Raw genomic sequence first — 24453 nt, 5'->3', positions numbered from 1 at the left:
ATTGATTGAGCACTGCAATACACCAGCTTCTAACAAATATTGATTGATGGGTTTGATATACCAGTTTCTAGCAAATAATCATTAAGGGGTTCTATATACCTGTTTCCACAGAATACTAATAGAGGGGATTGATATACCATCTTCCACCAAATATAGATTGAGGACTGAGATACACCGTCTTCCACCGAACTGGTCAGTCACAGCCAGGGTGCCATCAGTGACATCGTACCTTACGCCTTCTTTCTGGAGCATGCATTGCATTGTGTCATTGATCAAGCCATCGAGGAGCAGTAGCTGGAAGATGAGAAAGTTGCAATGCTGAATGAATTCCCAGGGGGGCTACTCCATCTTAGACAAGTCAGCAGGAGTCTGAAGAGGAGTCAGAGGAGGATGGTGGCTGGTGGGAGGAGGAGGAGGAGCAAGAAGAGAACTTTTTGGGGATCCCTGCTGTTGTCTGTGGCTGGGGGAGGAGACCGAGGACGACATTATCCTGGGCGATTATATAGGGACCCCCCTATATAAAGCATAAAGGGCAAGGACCAGTACTGGGTGGCAACGTACTTAGGCCCCCCCCCCCCCCCGGTACAAACACAAAATGGCGGACATGTTAACAGCATCACAGAGGGCTGGCAGAATGCAGCATTTCCAGGCCTTGCTGCGAGAGATGCTGCATTCTGCTGTTGCAGGCGCTGGCAGAGGAATTTCCACCCACAGAGAAACAGGTATGGGTACCAATCCTACCGCGCATGCAAGAGGGCGGTTTGAAGATGTGTTGGTCACTTCGGATATGAGATTATACTTGCAGCCAACTCATTGAAAGCCGCCCTTCGGATCCAGCCTCAGGGAACGCCTAGACCGACAGATGTCCGGCTACATCGTGTTAAAGGCCAATGTGGACGCTCTGAGAAGCGAGGAACCCCTGGATTACTGGTTGTGCAGGCTTGACCTGTTGCCAGAGCTGGCACAATTTGCCATGGAGCAGGGGGGATCGTGATCGATAGTGTGAACTACCTCACATTTCTAAAAACAAATGAGGCATGGATCTCGGAGGAATTCAACACCTATGACGACCATGTTTAATTGAATTTCCTCATGCCAGCCCACACATATCCACCACCACCCAGAACAAAGAATGGTCCCTGTCTTATGTAAATACAGCGGCATAAAATGCCTTTTCTGTCCGATAAATGCCTAATGTTTGGGGCCTGTACTCCACTGGCCTGCAGTAAAATTGTTATCCAATGACCATCTAATAATACCTCCAGCCAGATAATCACTTGATCTTTTTTGTACGGTGAAGGCCTAATTGTTGGGGCCTCTGAAAAATTCAACACCTGTGATGACCAGGTGTTATCAAATTTCACCTATTATCATTTGGTGTTTATTCAAGAGGGAGGCTTTCGTTAGCTATGTTTTTAATCCAACTTTTTAGTTCTTTTAAACATATGTATTTGACATGTATTTTTACTGGACTACAGTAAAATCGTTAGCCAATGACCGTCTAATATACATCCAGCCACATAATCACTTGATCTTTTCTGTCCGGTGAATGCCTAATGTTTGGGCCTGTACTCCACTGGCCTGCAGTAAAATTGATATCCAATGACCGTCTAATATACTAACAGCCACATAATCAATAGATTTTTTCTGTCCAGTGAATGCATAATTTTTGGGGCCTATAATCTAACTGGCCAACAGTAAAATTGTTATACAGGGACTGCCTAACGTACATCCAGCCACCTAATAACTTGTTCTTTTCTGTATGGAGAATGCCTAATGTTTGGGGCTTGTACTCCACTGGCCTGCAGTAAAATTCATATCCAATGACCGTCTAATATACCTCCAGCCACATAATCACTTAATGTTTTCTGTACGGTGAATGCCTAATTGTTGGGGTCTCTGAGGAATTCAACACCTGTGATGACAACGTGTTATCGAATTTCACCTATTATCATTTGGGGTTTATTCAAGGGGGGGGGGGTCATTAGAAATTAGATATTATCCAGCTCACCTGTATCAATCCTGTGGATAGGTGCACGGAACAGACCCAAGCAAGTCCAGATAATCACGTATGTGTAGAAAAAGAGGATCCAGCACTCGTAGTAAAAGTTTTCTGGTCCCGGTTTTATTCCATCAAAAGTATCATGTACAAACACAGTAGCACCTTCTCCCACTCTCCCCCCGGGGGGTTTCATTAGCCATGTTTTTAATCCAATTTTATATTTTTAGTTCTTTTAAACATATGTATTTAACATGTATTTGTACTGGCCTACAGTAAAATTATTATCCAATGACTCTCTAATATACCCCTAGCCACATAATCACTTGATCTTTTCTGTCTGGTGAATGACTAATGTTTGGGGCCTGTAATCCACTGGCCTGCAGTAAAATTGATATCCAATGACCGTCTAATATACCTCCAGCCAAATAATCACTTTTTTTGGGGCCTGTAATAATCACAATTTTTGGGGCCTGTAATCTAACTGGGCAAGTGTCATTGTTATACGGTGACCGCCTAATGTACCTCCAGCCACATAATCACTTGTTCTTTTCTGTACTGTGAATGCCTAATGTTTGAGGCCTGTACTCCACTGGCCTGAAGTAAAATCTTTATCTATTGATAGCATAATGTACCTCGAGCCACATAATAACTTGTTCTTTTATGTCAGGTGAATGCCAAATTTTTAGGGCCCACACTCCCGTGGCCTAAAATAAAAAATTTCTAGGCTCCAGCAGGGCACATTTTTAAGACTTTCCCTTTAAGATGCATAAAAATGGCCCCTGATTCAAATACATATTTCTTGTGGGAATTTTTGTCATTGATCCCCCTCTAGTATGTCATTGTCCATGCTGTGGGACTATTTGTGCATTCTAGTTAGTATTTGGTGGCTGCAAATATGACCTGAAGGTTTTCCAGGTTTTTCTGCCATTAAAGTGAAAGGGGCCCGCTGTGAACTTGCATTTGCGCGATTGCGTTCGCAAATCATCAACAGCTTGAATTCTATACGATTCCTGGGAAGTGGTTTACCTCCTTGTAGTACAATGTCAGGTATGGTTATAATATTTCATACACAGCATGTAACTTTGGTGAGTAATCAGAGTGCAATTCAAAGTCAGAGGTGGCTGGCCTGAATGGGAAGTGGCTGAGAATAGTTGCTAATTAACTAGCGGAAGACGGTGGAGACATTTCCTTACAAAGACCTTCCATCTTACTTTATAAATAACTGGTGTGAAAGGAAACTTGCCAATCACATGCCTAGAGGTCTTGTAAGTACAAGGTGGTAAAAAAAAGAGAGAACATGAGGAGGGATGACATAAAATGGTGTGAAACCTCTTTAAGACTTTCAATATAATTGGCTTTAAGCTATTACAAAAAGAAAATTGTAACTATAACCTAAGAAAAAGTTCAATATCTGAGATTATAGGTTCTCTGACAAAATTCACAATGCTTATAATTCCTTTAATCCATCTTCAAGGGGTTCCAGATGGGGTTCCAAATATTCTGGATTACTGGACAGTTATTGAAAAGTCTTCTTCAAGAAAGTCCAAAATAATACGTTAGCACAAAATCGGATACTATCAAGTAGCTTTCTAGTTAAAAGAACTTCCTGTTGGATTAGATCTCCTCAGCAATCATGGAACCCAGGCTAAAAGGTTAGATTTTTCTATATGACGTTTACTATTTTGAAATGTATTTCCTTAGTCTAGTCTGGATCCTATGTAATAACCATCTAGTAGGCCTCTAATAACTTCCTCACATCAGCCTAATACCCCTATTACAGATAATTATGCCTCTGATAAAAATTAAAAAAACTTGACATACAGAGCTCATGTAGCTATTTATATTACCATTATATGGATATACTGTACGTATATTGCTAAATGATTTATTAGATTGCATAGTCGACAACTAGTGTGCCACATAACTACATTTAATAATGACTTACAGTTGTGTTTATTTGGGCCCCTACATTGTTAACATAGTCCTCTAGATGCAATTAGCAATGAACTTTCTAGATTTCCCACTTCAATATTCCAAAAATAATTAAAATAAGATCGGGGCACGTCTAAAGCAAAGTAAACACATTTATTTTGTGCAAGATTGTAAAGTAATTCCTGTGACAATGTTGTATATGAAGATACAGCTGTTTACCAGCAATACAGGCACCCTGAGGAATACCGCAGGAGAAACAGAAGAGACTCTGCTTTGTGACATGGTATTTTAAGAACCATGCATATTTGCAGCTCACTTCATAGTGAGAATTATAAGTATGTCTGGAAGATTCAAAGGTTTTCTCATTTAAAAAAGACACCTAAACAAAACTAGAATAAGACTACTTTCACACACTAGTGTTGTTCGGATCCGGCAGGCAGTTCCGGCAACAGAACTGCCTGGCGGATCCGGCAAACCGTATGCAAATGAAAATATGTTTTTTTCTGGATCCGTTAGATGGATCCGGTGATATACCAATATACATATTTTTTTCAAAGATCAAAAGCAAAAATAGCTCCTTTTATGTCAAGACACATGCGCAGACCAGAAAACCGCATTAATACATCTCTATGGAAATGAATGCCAGATCCGGCAAGTGTGGTAGTGTTCCAGTATTATGTCTGGTCAAATACTGTACAAGGGACGGAACGAAAGACATCTTGATGCATATTGAATGGATTGCTTTCCATTCAGAATGCATTAGGACAAAACTGATGCGTTTTTCCGGTATTGAGACCCTTTACCGGATTTAAATACCAGAAAAGAATAACGCTAGTGTTAACGTACCCTAAGAAAGCAAAAAGTAAAGCTAAAATAGGTATTTTCCTGGAATTGCTCATAAATACTAGTAAACAAAAAGTAAGCAGAAGAACACAATAAATTACATGACCACCAAAGCTGATTATCTTTAAATGAGTATTTCAGGATAGGCCATCCATCAATGCTCAGGATAGGCCATCATCATCTGAGCTGCTGGGGTTTGAAACCCCACATCCTCACTGCTCAGCTGTATCACAGTAGTTCTGGAACCAGAATAACATAGCTCCATCCACTGTGTAGTGAACAGAGTTGGGAACCGCAGTGCTGCTCCAATTGAAGTGAATGGGAGCAACGCTACAATGGATGGAGCAGTGTAGTCGGAGCTACTCTGAAACAGCTGAATGGCAGGGGTATTGGAGGATAGGCCTGAGGGTAGGCCATCAATATTAAAACCCTAGACCTGGGTTCGCAAATGGGTTGAGTGCCTCCATCAGGGTTTTATTGACCTTTCTGATACTGTTGATGGCAAAAATAGTACAGTATGCACAGCTAATCTTGCTGCAAAATAAGTAGAGCCCCAAGAGACCCAATTGAAGTTTATGGGATTTGTCAGAGTCTGTTTTGATCCAATGACATCTCTCATAGCGCCACACAGCTTCCACGTAACTTCCACATAGGAAGAGTAGAACAAATATTTATTGATTTTCAAATGGATCAAATGACTTTATGTGCCAATCTGTCCACTGTCCAAACTGCTCAATATTCATGCGACCTCAAAAGCGAATCACTACTTTAATACCTCCAACCAACAAGTCAGCCATAAAAATATCCGCTCACAGCCACAGAGGCACACGATTGGCAGGTGACGTAGGAAATGTTTGTATATCTCATTATTCTACTATAGCGCTGAACATTTGTCTGAGATAATGGGAAAAAAAAACTATCAGACACTGTGGTGTGCGAAATAGAAAGTGAAGAAGAGAAAGCCCCCCTTCTGAGCACAGACCGGCAGCAGAAAGAAATTCCAGATTGAGACGCCCAACAGTGCAGTAATTGAAAGCAGACGCTCGGAACTTCAAAAAAAGATCCATAGCAGATGCAGGACAAGGCTCGGAGCAGCGGAACACATCAGAAGGAAGCTGGACCCGCAGAATGAGCTGTCAGGTGTTCTGGATTTGGGCTGTTTCCAGTATACTCTCGTGTTTGAGCAGCTATGTAAGTTCCCAGTCTGAAGTGCTATTCCCAAAATGTATCAGCAGTTATAGATATTGTTGAGAAAGTCACAACCTTAAGGCCTGTTTACTCTGAAAGATGATCGTTGTGATGTGAACAATTTACAGAGGACCTGAAAGCTCCCTGACATAATTATTTTTTCAGCCACTTGCATTCCTCGTGTGATAACAATTCTGGATTATTTTTTCTTATGACGCTATGTTGTGCCATACCTCTGTTATTCCTGCTAGACGTTCATGAATAAAGGTACAACTGGGTATTGCCAGTTGGGGGGGGCCTGCACAGTCTTTTAATTGGCAGCATAAGTCATAGTCAGAAGAAAAAATGCCCCAGAATTGTCATTTCAGGTGGAATACGATTATCTACTAAAACAGACATATCAGGAGAGGTGATAGGTTCTCTCTAAAGAGCATCTGTCACCGTGATCAAGCCTATTAAACCAGGCATACTTTCCACATTTATATAAAAACATCACATTTCAATTCAAATTAGACAGATAATAGAAAGAATATATATAAATATATATATTTCTTTTCCATTTTCCAGTTGTTCCTTTAACCCTTGTCCATTGCTTGCCAGATCTTTGCTTAATCAAGCTTCTGTCACTTCATTTAATTGTTCTTTGCATTAATTACATGTTACATGTTAAAACAATTCATCACACAGTATGCTGACAAAAAAAATGACAGCCCCCACTGGGCATTATACGGGTTTAAAAGGGGCCAAGTCATCTGGAGTCATTAGTGTTTAGCTAACCAGAGTTATGTGCGAGGTACAGTCTCTGGTGGAACATCAGATGGCAGCTCACTAGGGAGTTAAAACCATGACCATAGTGCTTCTTCATTAGTGACCCAAAGACATATGATATGTTCAACCTTTATTAAACCATAACCTCAGCCTAGAGCTGGCCAGCTATTAACCCTGGGCAGCCAGTGCTATGGTATCTGAGACTGGCGGAAAAGGAAGGAACATAGGTGCCAGCTGTCATCCTCACTCACATAGCTTAGATCATGAATGTAATATTGAAAAGGAGAGATTTGTTTTCAAAGTTTTTTGAAAGTAAGAATAAGGTGAAGACAAGCGGGATTAAGAAGTGGCCACTCATATTTCATATCCAGGATTCCACAGATCATGATGAAGTGCTACAAATAGCCACTCATCATATGTACACTGGAAAATCCCATGGTCAATAAAAATAAATATATATATATTTATTTATTTGTGTGTGTATATATATATATATATTTTTATTTTATTTATTTTTTACTGAACCAGTCAATTATGTACAAGTGAAACTCCAAAAATTTGAATATCGTGCAACGTTCATTTATTTCAGTAATGCAACTTAAAAGGTGAAACTAACATATGAGACTCATTACATTCAAAGCGAGATATTTCAAGCCTTTATTTGTTATAATTTGAATGATTATGAAACCCCAAAGTCACAATTTTGAGGTACCCTTTGCTCATGGGGTATGGATTAATTAGCTGACTAGAGTGTGACACTTTGAGCCTAAAATATTGAACCTTTTTACAAAATTCTAATTTTAAGCTGCATTAATGCAATTCCTTTTCATTTGCATTACTGAAATAAATGGACTTTTACACGATATTAAAAATTTTTGAGTTTCACCTGTATATTGGCTGGACTTGTTTAGAAATGTGGTGCAAGCATGTGCTTTAACTACAACAATCTTCTTAAACATGCTGCTGATGGGTATAGCATCTTGAGTTTTTTTTAAACTAGGTCGATGGGCCTAAGACAGGGTTCATGGAATTGGAAGTGTCAGCACCGCAGTTGCAATCTTATGAAGAAAAAAATAAGATAGGAGTGAGTTATGTTTTTAGGTGAACCACTGAGAAGTAATATATTAAGGACCAATCTTTTCTACTTCCTGCAATGACAAGTAAGTAAGATGTGTTTCCCAGATGTGGTTACGTATATCTTCAGGGCCTGTCACCGAAGCACATCTGGTGAACAGGTTTTCAATGTTTCATAAGTAAATACTGTAACAAGCATCCTTCAAAATACAATATCAAAGAGACTACTTTGAGTCTCATATTTAGATGGCAGCGTCTTGGCTGGACCTTTGTTTTTTGTTTTTCAGTTTGAAAAACAAAAACGAATCTGTTACGTTTCCATAACACGTTTATGGATAATCAATGGGGGTCTATGGGGGTGCTTTTTTCCATTGTCCACATTTTTTTATTCCATACAAACTTTGGCAAATGTAATGAGAACTTCAGGAAGACAACCAACAAGTGGAGTTCTTTTTCTTTCGTTTTTTTTTCATTTATCAAGCAAAAGTGTCCAAGGGTGGACAGATGTGATTCTATAGAGGTTTATGGATTATGCAATTCATATGACCATCACTGTTTTCCGTATTTTGTAAAACAAAAGATAAGTTGCTCAAATGTAATGTGTATACCAATAAATAGTGTTGAGCGAATTGAAGCCAAACGAATTGACTTTGTTTCGAATTTAAGGAAAAACGGCGGTAAAAAACTAAACAAAACATACTCATTTCATTCATTTGTATGCAAACAGGCCGTTGCGGCCATCTTGATTGCAGAAACTGCGCAAAATCTCACGTGAGGTGACTTATAATGTCACCACGCCGGTGCAGTGGATGGGTGAGATTTTGCATGGTGTCTTCAATCAACATGGCTGCGACTGCCTCTACGCGAGCAAATGGATAAGGTGGGTATTTATTTATCTATTTTTTACACTGATTAAAAAATTGTAGCATCAGAAGCTGCAACAACGGCATTAGAGGGGTTCAATGACGGGGGCCGGCAAAAGCACCTGCTACATACAAAGAAATGCACTTTGTTATGAAATAATTCATCATGAATCAAATTTCTTTCTTGTGAAAATCGGCGAAGCAGCTGAATCTATTTTTCATAACTTCACTCATCTCTACCAATAAACAAGTAGGACTATATCCAATGAACTAGCTTTTTCATTAGCAATAAAAAGGAATAGGTCCTTGAAAAACATTAAAACATGTATCTGTAGAAGCTGTGACAGTTGTCCAGCTTGGAATCAATCTTGCAGAGCAGTTGGAGTAATGGATGGGGAACTCTGGATCTATATGTGGTACAGGGCTGCTTTCAACTTTGTTAGAAAGAGATTCTCATGTATGATGTCGGATTTTCATTTTTTATACTAAACATGTGATAACCACTATAAACTCAGGCATGCATATACTTAGTACAGTGAGACCTCTTTGAGGTGATCACTCAAAATTGCCATGAAAAATTGTCTTCTTTGTACCCACCAATGTAAAGAAATGTAAAACGGATTTAATAGTAATTGAAAGTTGGACTAGAACATGAAAGAAAATACATTGACTAAATATGTTAATAATAAAAAATGTATAAAAATGTCATTCATCTAAAATGTATGTGTACAAACAATCCCATGCCTTTTAATAGATTATCTTACCCGTTCTATCGCAGCCGAGTATCTCCATCCTCATGCCCATGCCAGCTGGAGACCACCTTTCTGGATAAACCCGTACAAACTGTGCAGCAACGGGATCAAATCTGCGCACTTCAGGAGTATCATAATGCATGTTTCCCTCAAACAACTGACAACAAGATCAAACAAGACATTAAGTTACTTCTGGATAACATCTCCCTTCACAGCCAAGTCATAATGTAAGCAAATGAACAATAGATCAATAACTATCGCTGAAAGACTGAGAAAAGCTGAGCACATGTAAAGTAGGAAAGTGATCCCAAAGATGAAAACTGAAATAATACTTGCTCAAGTCTGAAATTCAAGTCATATAAGTTTATCATAGCTAATAAGGAATTCAAATATAAGAACTGAAGCTGTCTACAAGGAGCAAGCCAATATGAACCACAAGTCCAAGCACATAGCCATAGCCAACTTTTTCAAATCTACATATTAACATTAAAGTCCATAATGGTCTAATTTACTCTTTATTTTAAAATGTTTTCCATACCTTGGCCTGCTCTGTTTTAGAATCCAGAATATACTCCCAGTCATTTCCATTCAAACTGTACGCCACTTTAAATTTCCGCACAAATGCCCTGTTTTCAGTGCTGGTATCTCCCCCTCGAGCACCCTGTATAATAATTCCTTTCACAGTCTTAAGGGTTCCAAGTTCAACCTGCAGCCACTCCTTTCCTGCTTGCTCAGTAGTCATACGGGAATACCAGCCTGATCGACTGCTGACCAAGCGTGCTCCACCAGAAAGCCACAAATACTCTCTGGTGGAAGATGCTGTGATCTGGGAGTCTGAAATAAGGCCAGACATCATTCCCAGCATGTTGGAGCATGGACCATCTGAAAGGCCAAAGAGGTATGACAGTTAAAACAATGTTATAATAATGTGGTATTGATACCCACACGCATTCCCAAGAATGAATCTTGTTTCATTGAAATTTGTGCAGAATATAAAACAAAGAAAACAGACGTCGGCATATTTAGTTCAAAGCCAAAGACAGCTCAATTGACATATCTGCAGAACCTAGATCCAACAAAGGTCATACAAGTATACTGAGTTCCACCTCAGCCTGAAATACTACAGGATAGTAGAAAGAGCATTAATTTAGTAGAGGGGAACAGAGAGTTAAGGCTGTATTACACAGCTATGCCATCACTTGTCCCCATGTTGTGTAGTGGTTTGCCGGCGGAAGATCATTATTAGACACCACAATCTGCCACCTGCAAATACGAATTTTTTAATGTGTCAAAAGATTTGGATTGCCCGTCAGTATTACACTGAAAGATGATTGTAAGCATTCATGTGAACCTTTCTTAGCGATTATCTGCTGAAAAATCAGGCAATGTAATACAGGCTTAAGTGGAGAAGCACACCATAAGGCCTCATAATTTGTTAAATTTCTCCTGAAATCACCTACCTACCCCTAGACTATTCTATTAAAGGGTATAATTGAAATTACACCATGCCAAGATTGCGGAAAGTTTAGGATCCATCCATTTAATCCTTTAAAAATATCCCAGTATGGTGTTGCCAATGCTGTTCTCCGAGTATTCGAAAGAGACCAGCTTCAGGAAGAAGGGGTACTGGAGTCTCAGAAAGAAGATCAGTGGCCTCCTTCCATAAACCCTGCATAACTGGACGTTCCTAGATCATGTCAAAAGTCGGACCGTGTGCAAATCACATCTAAGGGTACTTTCACACTTGCGGCAGGACGGATCCAACAGGCTGTCCACCCTGTCGGATCTGTCCTTCCGCTATTTCGCCGTACCGCCAGACTAAAAAGTTGGATATGCAGGACTTTTAGTCTAGCGGCCTTTCGTCGTGCACTGCCGTGCTATGCCGGAGCTCCGTCCCGGCCCCATTATAGTCAATGGGGACGGAGCAGCGGTCCGGCGGCACAGCGAAATAGCGGAAGGACGGACGCGAGAGGGTAAACAGCCTGTCAGATCAGTCCTTCCGCAAGTGTGAAAGTAGCCTAATACAAATGGCAGATGAGAGCCAGCTCAACTTAACCTGAGAGGTGTGCGATAACACCGTTTAAAGAGACTGTCATCAGAAAATTAACTATTATTTAATTCATGTTATGTAAAACATTTTTATAGACTTTTTGGTGAGTTTTTTTTTCCATGTCACTATGTTTACAAAAATATATAAAATCCTGTAATTTTAACACTGGCCATAAGATTTCCTGTCTTTTGAGAGCAGGCACATTGGTCTGAAACGGATCTCACAAGCGGACCCAGAAATGCCAGTGTGAAAGTAGCCTTATCTGGTTCTCATTCTAATTCTGCCTGTGGTGATAATGATAATAGCTACTGAAAAGTTACCTGTACAGAACAGGAATTTATGACCTATTATTAGGCAAAGTGGCCAATGAGAAAATTGCAGGATTATACACATTTAATGTAGATAGTGACATGATAAAATGTTTAAAAAAAAAAAATCACCAAAAATTCTAACAAAATTTGTTTAACACAAAAACATTTAACAATAGGTTCTTTTCTGATGATGATTACCTTTAACAATATATAGAGTCAAATACATTTAGACTGAGTCAGGTTTAAAAAAAATATTTAATAATCTCATGAATCTAAAATTCCATGTAAATACTAACTATTGTCAGTTCATTTACAGCCCATAACATACATCCTGTCTCACCTAAAAAGCTATAATAATTAGAAAAAGTTATGTGCTAAGTATAACAAATGGCGCTTACCTGTGATCTGGCAGCCATAAAGTTCCACCCTCATTGCTATCCCCACGTTCCAAGTCTGAGGACGGAATCGGACAAATCGAGTCAACACTGGCTGAGGGAACTTGTTCAATACCACTTCTGAGGTGTCATTGTTTCCAGGGAAAATCTAGAAAAGAACAAAAGGAACATGAGCTGATGTAACTAGAAAGATATATCTATACATCATCTACACTATTGACAATGTGTGAAAGGAAAGTTTGTCTTTCTGCTGGGCCAACAATGAGCCTGGGCTTGGATAGCATCGCCTGGTACACAGAAGATCTGAAAAAGCTGTGCACATGGGAAAGCTCAGTTGACCTTACTATACCCATGAAAAGCAATCAGATTTGTAATTAAAGAGAAAAGATCAAAGAATGGTAGTTTATGGACAATACTACGTTCCCTCTACAATAATGTTTACATGATTGTAGAAGACATTTCTTTTAATTGCAGGAATATTGAGGTATTGAAGTCACTAAGCATATGAAGAAACAGAGACCAAGAATGGCACAAATAAAAGAAAGATGCTCACAAGCTCAGACTTAAACGGTTTGTCTAGTCTTTTTTATTTTTCTTTTCTTTTTTGTTAAAGGCTCATTATGGTTTAAAATAATAAAATACTCACATCACAGGTCCCCTGCTGTTCCGATTCGAGAGGGACCAGGAATCAGAAACTGGTGGGGAATGTGAAGAACCGGAACAGGAGCGGCAGAGAATCAGTGAAGTGAGTATTGAGTTATTTTATTATTTTAAACCATGGAAAGTCTGTTGAAAGAAATTTATTCAGCTGGACAATGCCTTTAACCATATGCCATTCAAGTGTTATCCCTAATAGATGCAGACATAAGAAACCACTTTAATAAAGATCAGTAAATAGGACTAATTTTCTTGATGTGGTTAATGCTTACCGGCCTCTCGTACCAGATCTAAAAATTGTAAACAATCTCATCAAACTTTCCCAAATGGAGAATGTACTGTTTCCATGAGCTTAAAGTGATCAGAGACTAGATATGCTTTCTACATACAAATGAGATGCAAAATAAATTACAAGCAACTTGATGGGAAAAGCAAGGAAAAGGGAATGGGATTCCTGGCATTAATTAGAGTTAATACGTTGAAAAGACTTCCTTTGGTAATTCAATGAAAATTCCCTAGCTTTGTAGAAGTGGGAAAACATCCTGTCTAGTAGGGCAACATACTGGCTTCTATGTTGATGTTCTATTATAAGGTAATTGTTCACAAGCACATTAATACTCAAAAGCTCCAAACAAAGTAAAAATCTCTAATTCTTACAACAAACTTCTATATGTTAGTAGAGCATAGATAATAACATCACATCTCTGTGCTACCCACATGAGAAGGACCACATTACAGACCCAAAGGTTGTATGCAGTTGTAATAGCCGGCCGCAGCCCAGCCCCTGCCATTCTCCAGTAGTGAGGACGGCATAAAAACGTTAACTAGCAACTGCAAGTGATGAGGCTAACCATGTACTGTATATATCATGATAGAAAAGACATACTGACAATGAACACATAAGTGCTAAGAATAATAACTTATTGTCACCCAAACAAAGTATTGTTTATGATCTAATCGAAAATCACAAGCTTCACCACTCTGGTAAAATAGAAATCTAAAAGTCCAATCTTTGCACAGAAGAGAGATGAAGGCAGAGAAGCAAATAAGATTGATGAGCCGCACAATAATGGCTTACTTACACTTGTATCATTTAAATGTTGTGCTAACAAATTGCCAATACTTCTCCTCTTACATTTCTCATTGTGAAAAACCTTGGAGCGATCCAAAATCTGCAAAATGCTTCATTTCTATAATTCCTAGATCTAATTAATGGTGGTTTTCCAAATAAAAATCATTGAGGTCAGCCAGCTTATAAGCTCATTTTTAAAGGGAGTCTGCCACCAGGAAATTCATTGTAAAACCAGGAATAATGGGGGAGATTTATCAAAATTGGTGCATAGGAAAACGCCTATAGCAACCAATCAGAGTGATCCTTTCATTTTTCAAAGGAGCTCAGAAAAATGAATTATGGAATCCGATTGGTTGCTATGGGCAACTAAACCAGTTTTTCTTTACTCCAATTTTGATAAATCTCCCCATTGTCTTGTAGGGCTATATCAGCTGAATGCAATGTTGTCTCTCACTAAGCAATCCATTACTTTAATCCATATGTGTAATAATTTGCGAATTTTAGCGGTTCTTGCCAGTTTTCAAAAGTGTCAATAAAAGTTGTGGTGCTTAGCAGGAAAGGTGGGTCTTAGCACAGTCCACCAGATTTAGTATACCACCAGACACTAGAGAAGGTTATATCTGAAGTCGACGCCAGCCTGTTTCTGGTGCTCGGCAAGGCAGAGAGGCGCCTAATTTATTAAGAGGTATCTCACTCCAGCACAGGGAGATCAAGTCTGGTCTACGGGAACACCGGTCTTAATAAATCTCCCCATATGTATTTTCTGTATTTCTCTACATTTGTCTCCTAATTTCCATTTAGCTCCAAAAGTTCAGGCCACTGAGAAAACCTATTAATTTACAGTGACAATAGAACACTGTTGAATCCACAATTTCGAGCTTTGAACTACGTCTCCTTTCTTTCATGATTACACTGCACACTTACACGGAGCAGACATTTCTGCTAGTTGACTTGTGGCTCTTTCTGCCATCTGTGCATTTGTACTGCACCTGTAGGCCCTTTGTAGGATTATCTGCCCCCTCCCTCCATAAATATATGTAGCGAAAGGGGGTGAGGAGAAAAGTGCTTCAGAAGTCTGTGTACTAACAGGATTAGGATTTCAAAACTTCATCCGTGTGGAATTTGGGGATTGTAGGGGAGAAATTCAGATAAGAAATGACTTTAGCTGGAGGATAGCGTATAAGAGCAGCGCCACCTGTACGTTAAAGACACTTCTGGTCTGGATGATGCAAATGAAAGAGACGGAGAGTGTTCCCATGTCCTGTTTTCACAATGAATTCTAATCATACATAAATTATCACCTATTAATTCTGAATCTTTATGGTCTGATGGACATTCGTGAAACAAGTAAGTGGTATCAGCTCAATAGCAACCTTGTGCAGATTTTTTACGTATTTCTTTTACGGAATGTAATCAGGATATAAAATAGAAGTTGCGTAAGGTGCTCACAAACACATCCTTTTAGTGTACGGACTGAATAAATCCAGGACATCAACAAAGGTCCCTTTGAGTAGATTTTATGATTAAAGGAAAATATCGTTTCTGAGAAATCTATCTGCTAAAACACACAGAACCGTTGTGCCTTTTACATGAGATCTGTTTGAGGACATGATCAAAGGAGCTGATATTGCCTCCTCTAAAGGCATCTTCCACTTGATTCCATGCTTGCTAAATATTCAGTAATGTTGCAATTGCCATGGAAACACTAAGGCCCTCACACATAAAAAACAGTTTGAACACAAACTGTCAGTGCTTCCCGTAGTAACCAATCAGATTGCTCCTTTCAATTTCAAACCTGTAGAAGCTGTAATGTCATTGGCTGCTATGGGTAAAACCTTATGGTAGAATAGTTTAGAAGCATCACACCACACATATGGTAGTTTGGGGATTTTATGACTTTTTATGGGAAAACTAATAGAAATATCTGCAATGAGAAGCACCAATAGAACAAATATGATGCTGACACTCTAAACTTAAGGGGACACTCCAGGAACTTAATATTCTTATGTACATGTACACAATGACATGCCAACATCGACACACAAACCTGACAGTATTCTACATAGTGACAACAGGTGCCATAGAATTGGGCCTTTATGCCTGTGAGGCCTATAACATAAGACAACTGCGCATAGGAAAGAGGTGCAGCAATATACAATACTAATTGGACAATGATAGTCACAGAAGACGCCCTACACTGTGATGCCACGCATATATAACACTTGTGACGTCTCACTTCATGGGCCCAGTTCTAGTTTTTATATCTTTAACATTTTTCACTTAGAAACTTCAAGTTATAGCTCTCCATGTGTGTCTATGCATAGAAATATCAAACATGGCCGCATCATCTGCTGTTAGGTCCAAGAATGTTTCTTTAAAAATGTTAAAATGTCCTTAGTAATCGAGAAGCATATTGGATGTGATGGCCTTCACCTGATTTCTACAAAAGTCTGAACATAGTCCTTCTTCCTGGCAAATTACATCCCAGAAGCAGAGGCGCCTGTTCTGAGGCTTCGCTCTTGCTATCTGCACGTACAGTCATGAGAACTCATTAAGCAGGCTTCCCCTCTCTATCCTTTTCCATTTAGTATGCTGTATTAGTGCCGTTGACAGCGGGATGGGAATTCATTTCTGGTTTTTGCATTCAGTATCAGGCATCACTACCTCACCACAGCTAGTCCATGCAACGGAGACAGAGGGATTTTCAGGCAATTCCTTTACTAAGGCCCGTGTCTCATTGTGTCAGAAATGAAGTACTGTAATGTAATAACTCCCCGGATTATTTAGTGGGCGTGGTGGATATCGCGGAGACCATTTCTTTGGAAAATTAGGAGTTAATTGTCTGCAACCCCTTTAGATGGTGTATTAATGCAAACATTTGCTGTAAAATAAAACCGTACAGCATGTTTTCCATTCTTCCATGCCTGGCACTTTCCATGCTATGGATATAAATTTTCAGACATTCCATGGAAAATTTAAGTTGTGGAGAGAGAGTCATCAGAAGGAACGGTGAAAATATTTAGTGCATGTCAGGAAAAGAGATTATATAGGAGGTAAGCTTCATTACACTCATCAATAGCAAGGGATAGTTTACACAAAAAAAGAAATATTCTAAAAATGCATGTGCAAACTATGAACAATATAATCATAATCCATGCCTGATCCCTCCTTGGTGCCTCTGGCACGCCAGTGAGAACTGGACGTTACTAGAATATAGATGTTAAGCAAGATATTCACATTCTTTAATGCGTATAAAACATGTAAATATCTCCAGTGAGACTGCAGACCTAAAACACTGGTTAATGAGAAAAAACTCTTTTGTCCCAAGATATTTCAGCCACCAGGTGTCATGTCTCTTGTACTATGACCATTGAGGCCAGTGATAGGCTGCAGTGGTCATGCAGCACAGTGAACAAAGACTGGCGGGGAGCATCGGAGCGGCAGGGGATCCAAGTAATGTTACTTTTCCTATTTTATGCCATTACCCACCATTGGTTTGTTATTGGTTGATCCAGGATATTCTGTTTAATAGTTTTTTTTTAAATGACATGTAAATTGTCCCAGAAAAAAAAAAGTTCATGTTGCCTGTAGCAACCAATCAATTAAAAGAGTAGTCTGGACTGTGTTAGCCATGGACAACCAGGAGATTCTTCCTCTGCAGCACTAAGTATAAAGCTCTGGTGCATTAAGGCACAGAACCTTCCAGCTGGACCTCTATATAAGCTGTACCTAATATAAAGACATCACATAACTTATAGTAGCACTGTATAAATCTAAAGGATTGAGAACTATTAAATGTATCACTCTGCAAGCACATGAGGTCATGCACACTAGAAGGCTGACTTACTCATTTTCTTCCCTGACTGGAGACATATTTCCACTTTTTCTATTTCTCTCTGCTAAGAAAGTACATTTAAGCTGTGATTCCTTGATCCAGCTGGCAATGCGCCCACCCATCAGGCAGCAGGGAATAATTCAGCCATGCCTTTAATGGCCTGACACGTATATAGACTTGTATACATCTATTTAAACGCCTGCCTCTTCTGTGGCGCTGAGTCAAGATGCGGCAGTTATGACAAATCTACTTGGCATGACTACACAGATCATAATACTGCAGTGATCCGCCATGATGCCCTGCTCAAAGGTCTCTTGCATAAATAATCCTTTCCTTCCTACAAGTGTATTTGATCAGCATTTTCCCTTTTTGCTGGTGATGTTTTTTTTATCGTCTGTCACTATAGGTGTTTTATATGACTCTATAGTTTACAATACATTACATAATACAGATATTTAGAAACTGCAAACTCATTTCGGAATGGTATGGCAGTTTTAACCCAAATTACATAAATATGAACCTTAAAGGGGTTGTCCGGGTTCAGAGCTGAACCTGGACATACCTCCATTTTCACCCAGGCAGCCCCCTGACTTGAGCATAGGAGCAGTTACTGCTCCGATGCTCTCCTTTGCCCTGTGCTAAATCGGGCAGGACAAAGGCATTTTCAGGAGTTCCGGTGACAAACCGGGCTCTCCATGGGGCTGCCAGGAAGCCCGGTGACGTCACTGGCACTGAGGGGCGGGCTTTAGTGGGCTAAAGCACGCCTATCTGAGCTGGTGACGTCACCAAACACACTGCCGGGTGGAAACCTCAGTCTGGGAGTGTGTTATTGTAAACAAAAGAGCCCTTGTCCTGCGCGATCTAGCGTAGGGCCAGGGAGTGCATCGGTGCATGAAATGCTCCGATGCTAACATGAGGGGGGCTGCCTGGGTGAAACTCTGCCAGTTATAACTACAACATAGCAGAGTTCATTGTGTGCACCTATGTAAGCAACAAGTCAATAAGGAGAAAGGGGAAGAATGTTTTATAAAGGAGGGGGTGTTTTTCATTATATTCTTTCTATGATACGTGTGTCACATGTCCAATAGGAAATGGGGTGTCATGACCCAGAACCACTACCTCATTCCTCTTGAATGTTTGCTTTTTACTGCTGGTAAGAAAACAGGGGTTAACGCTCCCTTGGGAAGATGCTACACACACAGAACATAGTCCGCTTCCTTCCAAAATCTACAGATGGTGGCAGCAGACGGAAGACTCCATACATCTCTGCCAAACATGATTGCTACAACAGATCCTATTTCCCTGACTGTCTGCATCCCTTTCCATTCGTACTGATCACCCTTGCAAATTTCTTGGATGTGGTATGGATCAATTAAGAAGATCCTTGAATCAGAGTATTTTGGCCAATTTTATCACATTTGATCACACTTGAAACATCTGCTCTCAGTAGGAAATGTGATTAATAGGAAGCAACTGCTAGGAATGAGTAAGTGGTTTATAAAAATATAAAGTTGACGGCTTTTACGGGGACAGTACAAAATGGTTGACACATTTTCTTCCTGTTTATTGGTTAGAGTTGGCTAGAATCTAGATTTAGGCAAAGCTGATTAGATGGGACAGGTCTATTGTATAAAATAACATGCCAATTACCCATAACCTGGTTTTTATAAGAGGAACATGCCTGCTACCCATAATCTCCTTTTTATAAGAGGGGCATGCCTTTCAAGTGCGCATTCAGGTCCTGTTAGTGAAATTGTTTGCAGAAAGTCTTGCTTTCTTAGTTTTAGGCCTCGCTAGTTCCTGAACGGACGCTTCATGTGGCTTTGTGATTGCTTTCACAGCATGTGGAGGAAAGGAGCATAAATTCTCCACATATTCCAACCAGGGGAAGAGACACAGCTATGGGAAAACATTTTACCCTGGACTTGCTGTCAAGCACTGCACACTAGCACAAGGGCTGCTTTGCTGACAAGTACTAGAAATCCATGTAGTAGTCTGGTCTATTAATACAGCTTTTTGCTGCCAGAAAGATTGCTTTCATTTGAGTCAATTGGAAACAGCTGCCCTAAATATCAATTCACAGAAGAATTCAAGTGTGATAAAACATTGTAATAAATAAGCCAGCGCCAGAAATCTGGTGGCCGACTAGACTGTCAATGATAGATATCAGTTCATTATTGGTTGAGCTGAATGTCCACGTGGATAAATGAAAGGGCTGAGATATTCCCGCTTAGAAATTTCAGCCTCGTTCCTCCACTGGGACATCGCTGACTTATGGCATAAGCTCGGTCTGTCATTGTGCCCAGTGGTAACATGGTAATACCCTTATGTATTTTCCTCTAGAAACTTCCAAATGTGCACAGACCCTCCTGATGCCAACTCCTTCCTGGAACTCAAGCTATCATGTTTCATTTTACATTGATTTTTCACACAATGACATACAATTAGTGGCAAAGAAATGTTGCCCTACCTTGTGGTTTTTGCCATTCCGGAACATCATCCAGTCCTCACCATTGGTACTGACTTCCAGCTTGTATGACTTGACATAATAGGAAACTCCAGTATGTTTTGATACCGCGCCTTGGGTTGCCACCGCTTTCAGCAAAGTCAAGAAGCGGAGATCAATCTGTAAATACAGTCATGAGAACAGTATAATCAGTATTTCGGAGTTGCACAGCCTTATCTTTGCAGGTACTGATATAATTAGGACATACTTATCTAAAACCCATCTAGTTGTGATGTCTATATTTATATATTAACTGATACATATACAGTATTTGAATGAATCCACTTACGAAAAATGCAACTATGGCCATACATCCGAAAGCTGACAAGTCAATTATTTCTAGTATTTCCCCAGACTGATATCAGCAGCTCCTGGATGTTAAGGACATTTTGTACTTAGCACAGGGTAATGACCTCGTACAAAAACAGATAAACCGATTATGTTTGGGAACTTAACAAATATAACTCCATCCAGAAAAAAAAAATAATGATATTTCTATATGTAATACACACAGTCAATGCCTTTTCTAGTTTCACTACTGTATATAATTTTTTTGGAGAGATGACAGAACCCAAACAAGCACGTGCCCTGCTCCAATGTGGTTTCAAACAATAATTAAAGAGAACCTGAAGACTTGTGTACTGTGCTCACCACAGATATGGCATTTGTATGCTCTAATTTGCAAACAATCTTACTTCTACAGTGGTTAGCAGAATCTGCATGCCATTTGCTTGGCTATGATGAATTACTTATCTCAATCTCCCCAAGTCACACAACGGCAGAAGAATACAGCAGAGTATCACCCTTCTTTCTTGCCTGCTGATACTGAACCTGTTCATGGGGAACTGATACATATACCAGCCAACCAAGCAACTTTCAGCGAGAAGCTGCCTATCCAAAGGCTGTGTCCATATATTTACTTCTGTCGTCCTATTCAAGCTCCAGCATGATGAACATGACTGATAAACAGTGAGAAAAATAATGAAGAATCCCCCTCCCGGACCCAGTAGCCTACATTTACTAACGTTGTCTAAAAAACTGTGACAGTCTTAAACTGAGCCAAATTTATCATAGTAGATGATGCTGGGTAGTCCACCTATAGACTGTCCACCTGGTCCACCTATAGACTGTCTAGGTCTTACGTCATCTATTTTTTGGCTTAGTTTATGCCACAATATGTACTATAACCTTGGAGCATTTTCTGCCACATAGCACCACATAAAATCCTTCCAACTAAGCTACACCCTCTTCAGATGAGTTCCAAAAGTGTCTAGGAGTCTAAATACTTAAAGAGGTTGTCTTATATCACCGTTACCAAGGCCAGACCTGACCACCAGTGCCCAGGAAACTGTCATGTTTCAGCAGCTCCCATTGTGGTGCACAGGAGCTACGGAAGCAGTGTAGCACAGCAAGCTATGCTGTTTGTGAGTTAGGGAGACGGCATAGCTTGCCGTACTACGCTGTTTCCGTGGCTCCCATGCACTGCAATGGAAGATACTTAAAACAGTGTGCTCCAGTCCACTCCACTGTTTCCCAGCCACTGGTGGTCAGGATCTCGCCTTAGTAATGGCGAGATGAGACAAGCCATTTCATAAATGTCATGCAAAGCATGTGCACCATTTTTGGTGCAAATTGCTCCCAAATTCTGGTCCATTTTGATTAGCAAATCTCCCAAAGTATTTAGCAATCTTGTAGCAACAGCTTTTCTTATGAGCAGAAACAACTTGTAAAATAGCTTTCCTAAACTTGACTAAATCTCTTTTCTGCAGTAGAAAATGCGAGGCGAGAATCAGATTATGCAGTCCTGCCATTTTTCTTAGAAAAAAAAGCCCATTTCAATGCAGTAACTGTCCAAGACACTTAGCATTTTGCTTGGTGGCTTCTTTTTCCTGCCAGATTACTAATGTGGAATAAATTATCCTAGTATTTGGCAGTGGGACACAGCCCTGCTGAAACAATGTCCTTCCCCTTGGAACTATAGGTGGGACCATGAAGTGTCTCAACATTTATAGCCTGACCTTCATAACATGAGGTGGAGAGGTCCAGTTATTATGCTGTAGTCTTTTTCAGCATCACCAGAGTTAAAGCACTATCCTGTTGCTGTTGAGGAACCTCTGAGCTTGGTGTTTCGTGATGTATGTTTTTATTCTATAGTAGCGCAGGGTACCATAGGTTATTACCACTCCATATATCCCTAGCATTATAGCTGCATTCTATATGGTGTACAGCGATCAAATTGAGCAAAAACAAAAACTGCAAGGAACCGCAGAAAGAGATGTGGTTATCTAAGTTGTTTAAGCTGTAACCCTCACATGTGGTAAGTCATATACATATATTATTCATTTCCTGTTCTAGGAAGCCTACAGACAATTACTATTCATAGGTATGATGTTTTTCTAGATATAGTTTTAGTTCTTGTTTTTTTGAAGAAAAATAAATATATATATATATATATATATATATATATATAGCATAAAATCCAATTCAACACCTGATGTAGACCTTGCTCCTGTTGAGCAGAGTAACAAGTGTTTATTAACCTGCTACGCTGTAGACTGGCTCAGAAGGAGTTCGAGTTTTCTCTTGTACACTAAATCCCGGTTATAACTTGGCTCACATCCTGAGGGAGCTGACTGGTGACGGGGTGATTTAAAGCGCTGCAGCCTCCTTCTGCAGAGGATCAATTCATTACGGCACTCCCACCAGCCTTAGCATTATGCTTCCTGACTAACAATTAATCCTGAGCATGGTGCAGTGAGATTCACTTAAGAGGGCTACCTTCCCAATGCAAAGCAACGGCTTCCAAACCACTGTGTTGTAAGGGATTCAAATGAGCCCTTGACAGGAGCCCAGCGTGATACATCAATATACCTGATTTAAACCAGTTCACTAGACATTGCAGCATAAGCTTCTTGCCTCATCTATTGGCATTACTCGGCAAATGATTCTTACAGCAGCATTGCAGGTATGTAATACTGCCAATAACAGTGATTTCAGATGTTTAATAGTATTGCTAAGGTAGGCTGAAATGAATCATTTGTGAGAAATACAAGTGAATAAACTCCTTTCACTCATTAAAGTGAAAGTGTCGCCATGAAAATGCATGCAGTCTGAGATAGTGAATGGAGGATCAGCGGGACGCACCTTGTCTCCCCCCTAGATTTAGCATTTATTTAAGTTAAAGAAAACATTCCCCCATGAAAATGCAGTCCATTCTACAGACAGCATGTTATAGAGCAGAAGGAGAGGAGCAGATTGATATATATATATATACATATACTGTATATAGTTTATTGTAGGAAAAGATTTAATACAACTTGACTTTATTCAATAAAATCAACATTCTGAGCTAAGGAGCCCAGTGGGCAGGACAACCTTCCCTCTGTGAGGGCGTATACAGAGGGACCTGTCAATCACAGATATAACGCCCACTGGACTCCTAAGCTTAGAGTCAGCAGGAATTTAAATAAATAGATGACAAGTTTTACTGAATCTTTTCCCATAAAACTATATATACATCTGCTCAGCTCCTCCTGCTCTCTAACATGCTGTCTGTAGAATGTGCAGCATTTTCATGGGGGCAGGACCCCCCATTCACAATTTCAAACCGTTATAAATTATTATAACAACATTATATTCCTCAGTATTGCTTGGTCCTGCTAGAATTTTTCTCTGTGAAATGTGTGTATTGTTGGAATGGCATTTATACGCACTCCTCGGATGAGTGGGTGACTACCCTGGTCTCAATGGAAGCTTGGAAGCCCGGGGTAGTCACCTGCTGCCTATGTTGCTATGGTGTCCGAATAATTCAGGACACTGGCGGAGCTTAACATTGCTTTTCTTGTATGATGCAAAAAATACATCTTCTGTTTGTCCAGGGTCTATCCTGCTGCATGGTAAACTTGTGTTAGATTTAATTTCCAGTACCACAACTACTTTTTACTTGCCCATTTGCCAAGAAACGCACCTGCAGATATTCCCTAGTGGTTTCATGATTGGGAGCCCAAGCATTGTCATCGCTATTCAGTCTGGCTTGTTGGGCAGTCCACCCGCCATCCGCATAGGTAGAAGAAACCGAGATCTGCTCATTGGATATCCGTCTAGATTCCATTCCCAGGGGATAATTGCACTGAAAATCTGCAGAAAACATAAATTTGGTCAAATGCACAAACCTAGACAGAATTATTGTCCACGGCTGCTTTACC

At 39.9% G+C, this 24453-nt stretch overlaps 1 protein-coding gene across 2 annotated transcripts in view; it reads right to left on the bottom strand.

Annotated features, from left to right (window-relative positions):
- NRP2 (neuropilin 2) overlaps nt 1–24453 on the bottom strand; it is a 112300-nt gene that overhangs the window by 36223 nt on the left and 51624 nt on the right. For both annotated transcript variants that reach the window (XM_044303001.1, XM_044303002.1), the window contains exons 6-10: nt 24216–24385; nt 20213–20368; nt 12182–12326; nt 9961–10304; nt 9435–9579 (exon numbers count right to left, since the gene is read on the bottom strand). In XM_044303001.1, the coding sequence (XP_044158936.1) occupies nt 9435–9579; nt 9961–10304; nt 12182–12326; nt 20213–20368; nt 24216–24385 (960 nt within the window). The remainder of the gene's footprint in view (nt 1–9434; nt 9580–9960; nt 10305–12181; nt 12327–20212; nt 20369–24215; nt 24386–24453) is intronic.

This window comes from Bufo gargarizans, chromosome 8, assembly GCF_014858855.1.
Source record: "Bufo gargarizans isolate SCDJY-AF-19 chromosome 8, ASM1485885v1, whole genome shotgun sequence".
Classification (NCBI taxonomy): Eukaryota; Metazoa; Chordata; class Amphibia; order Anura; family Bufonidae; genus Bufo; species Bufo gargarizans.
Note: the sequence above shows the minus strand (reverse complement) of the source record. Positions and strands in the feature narration are given on the sequence as shown.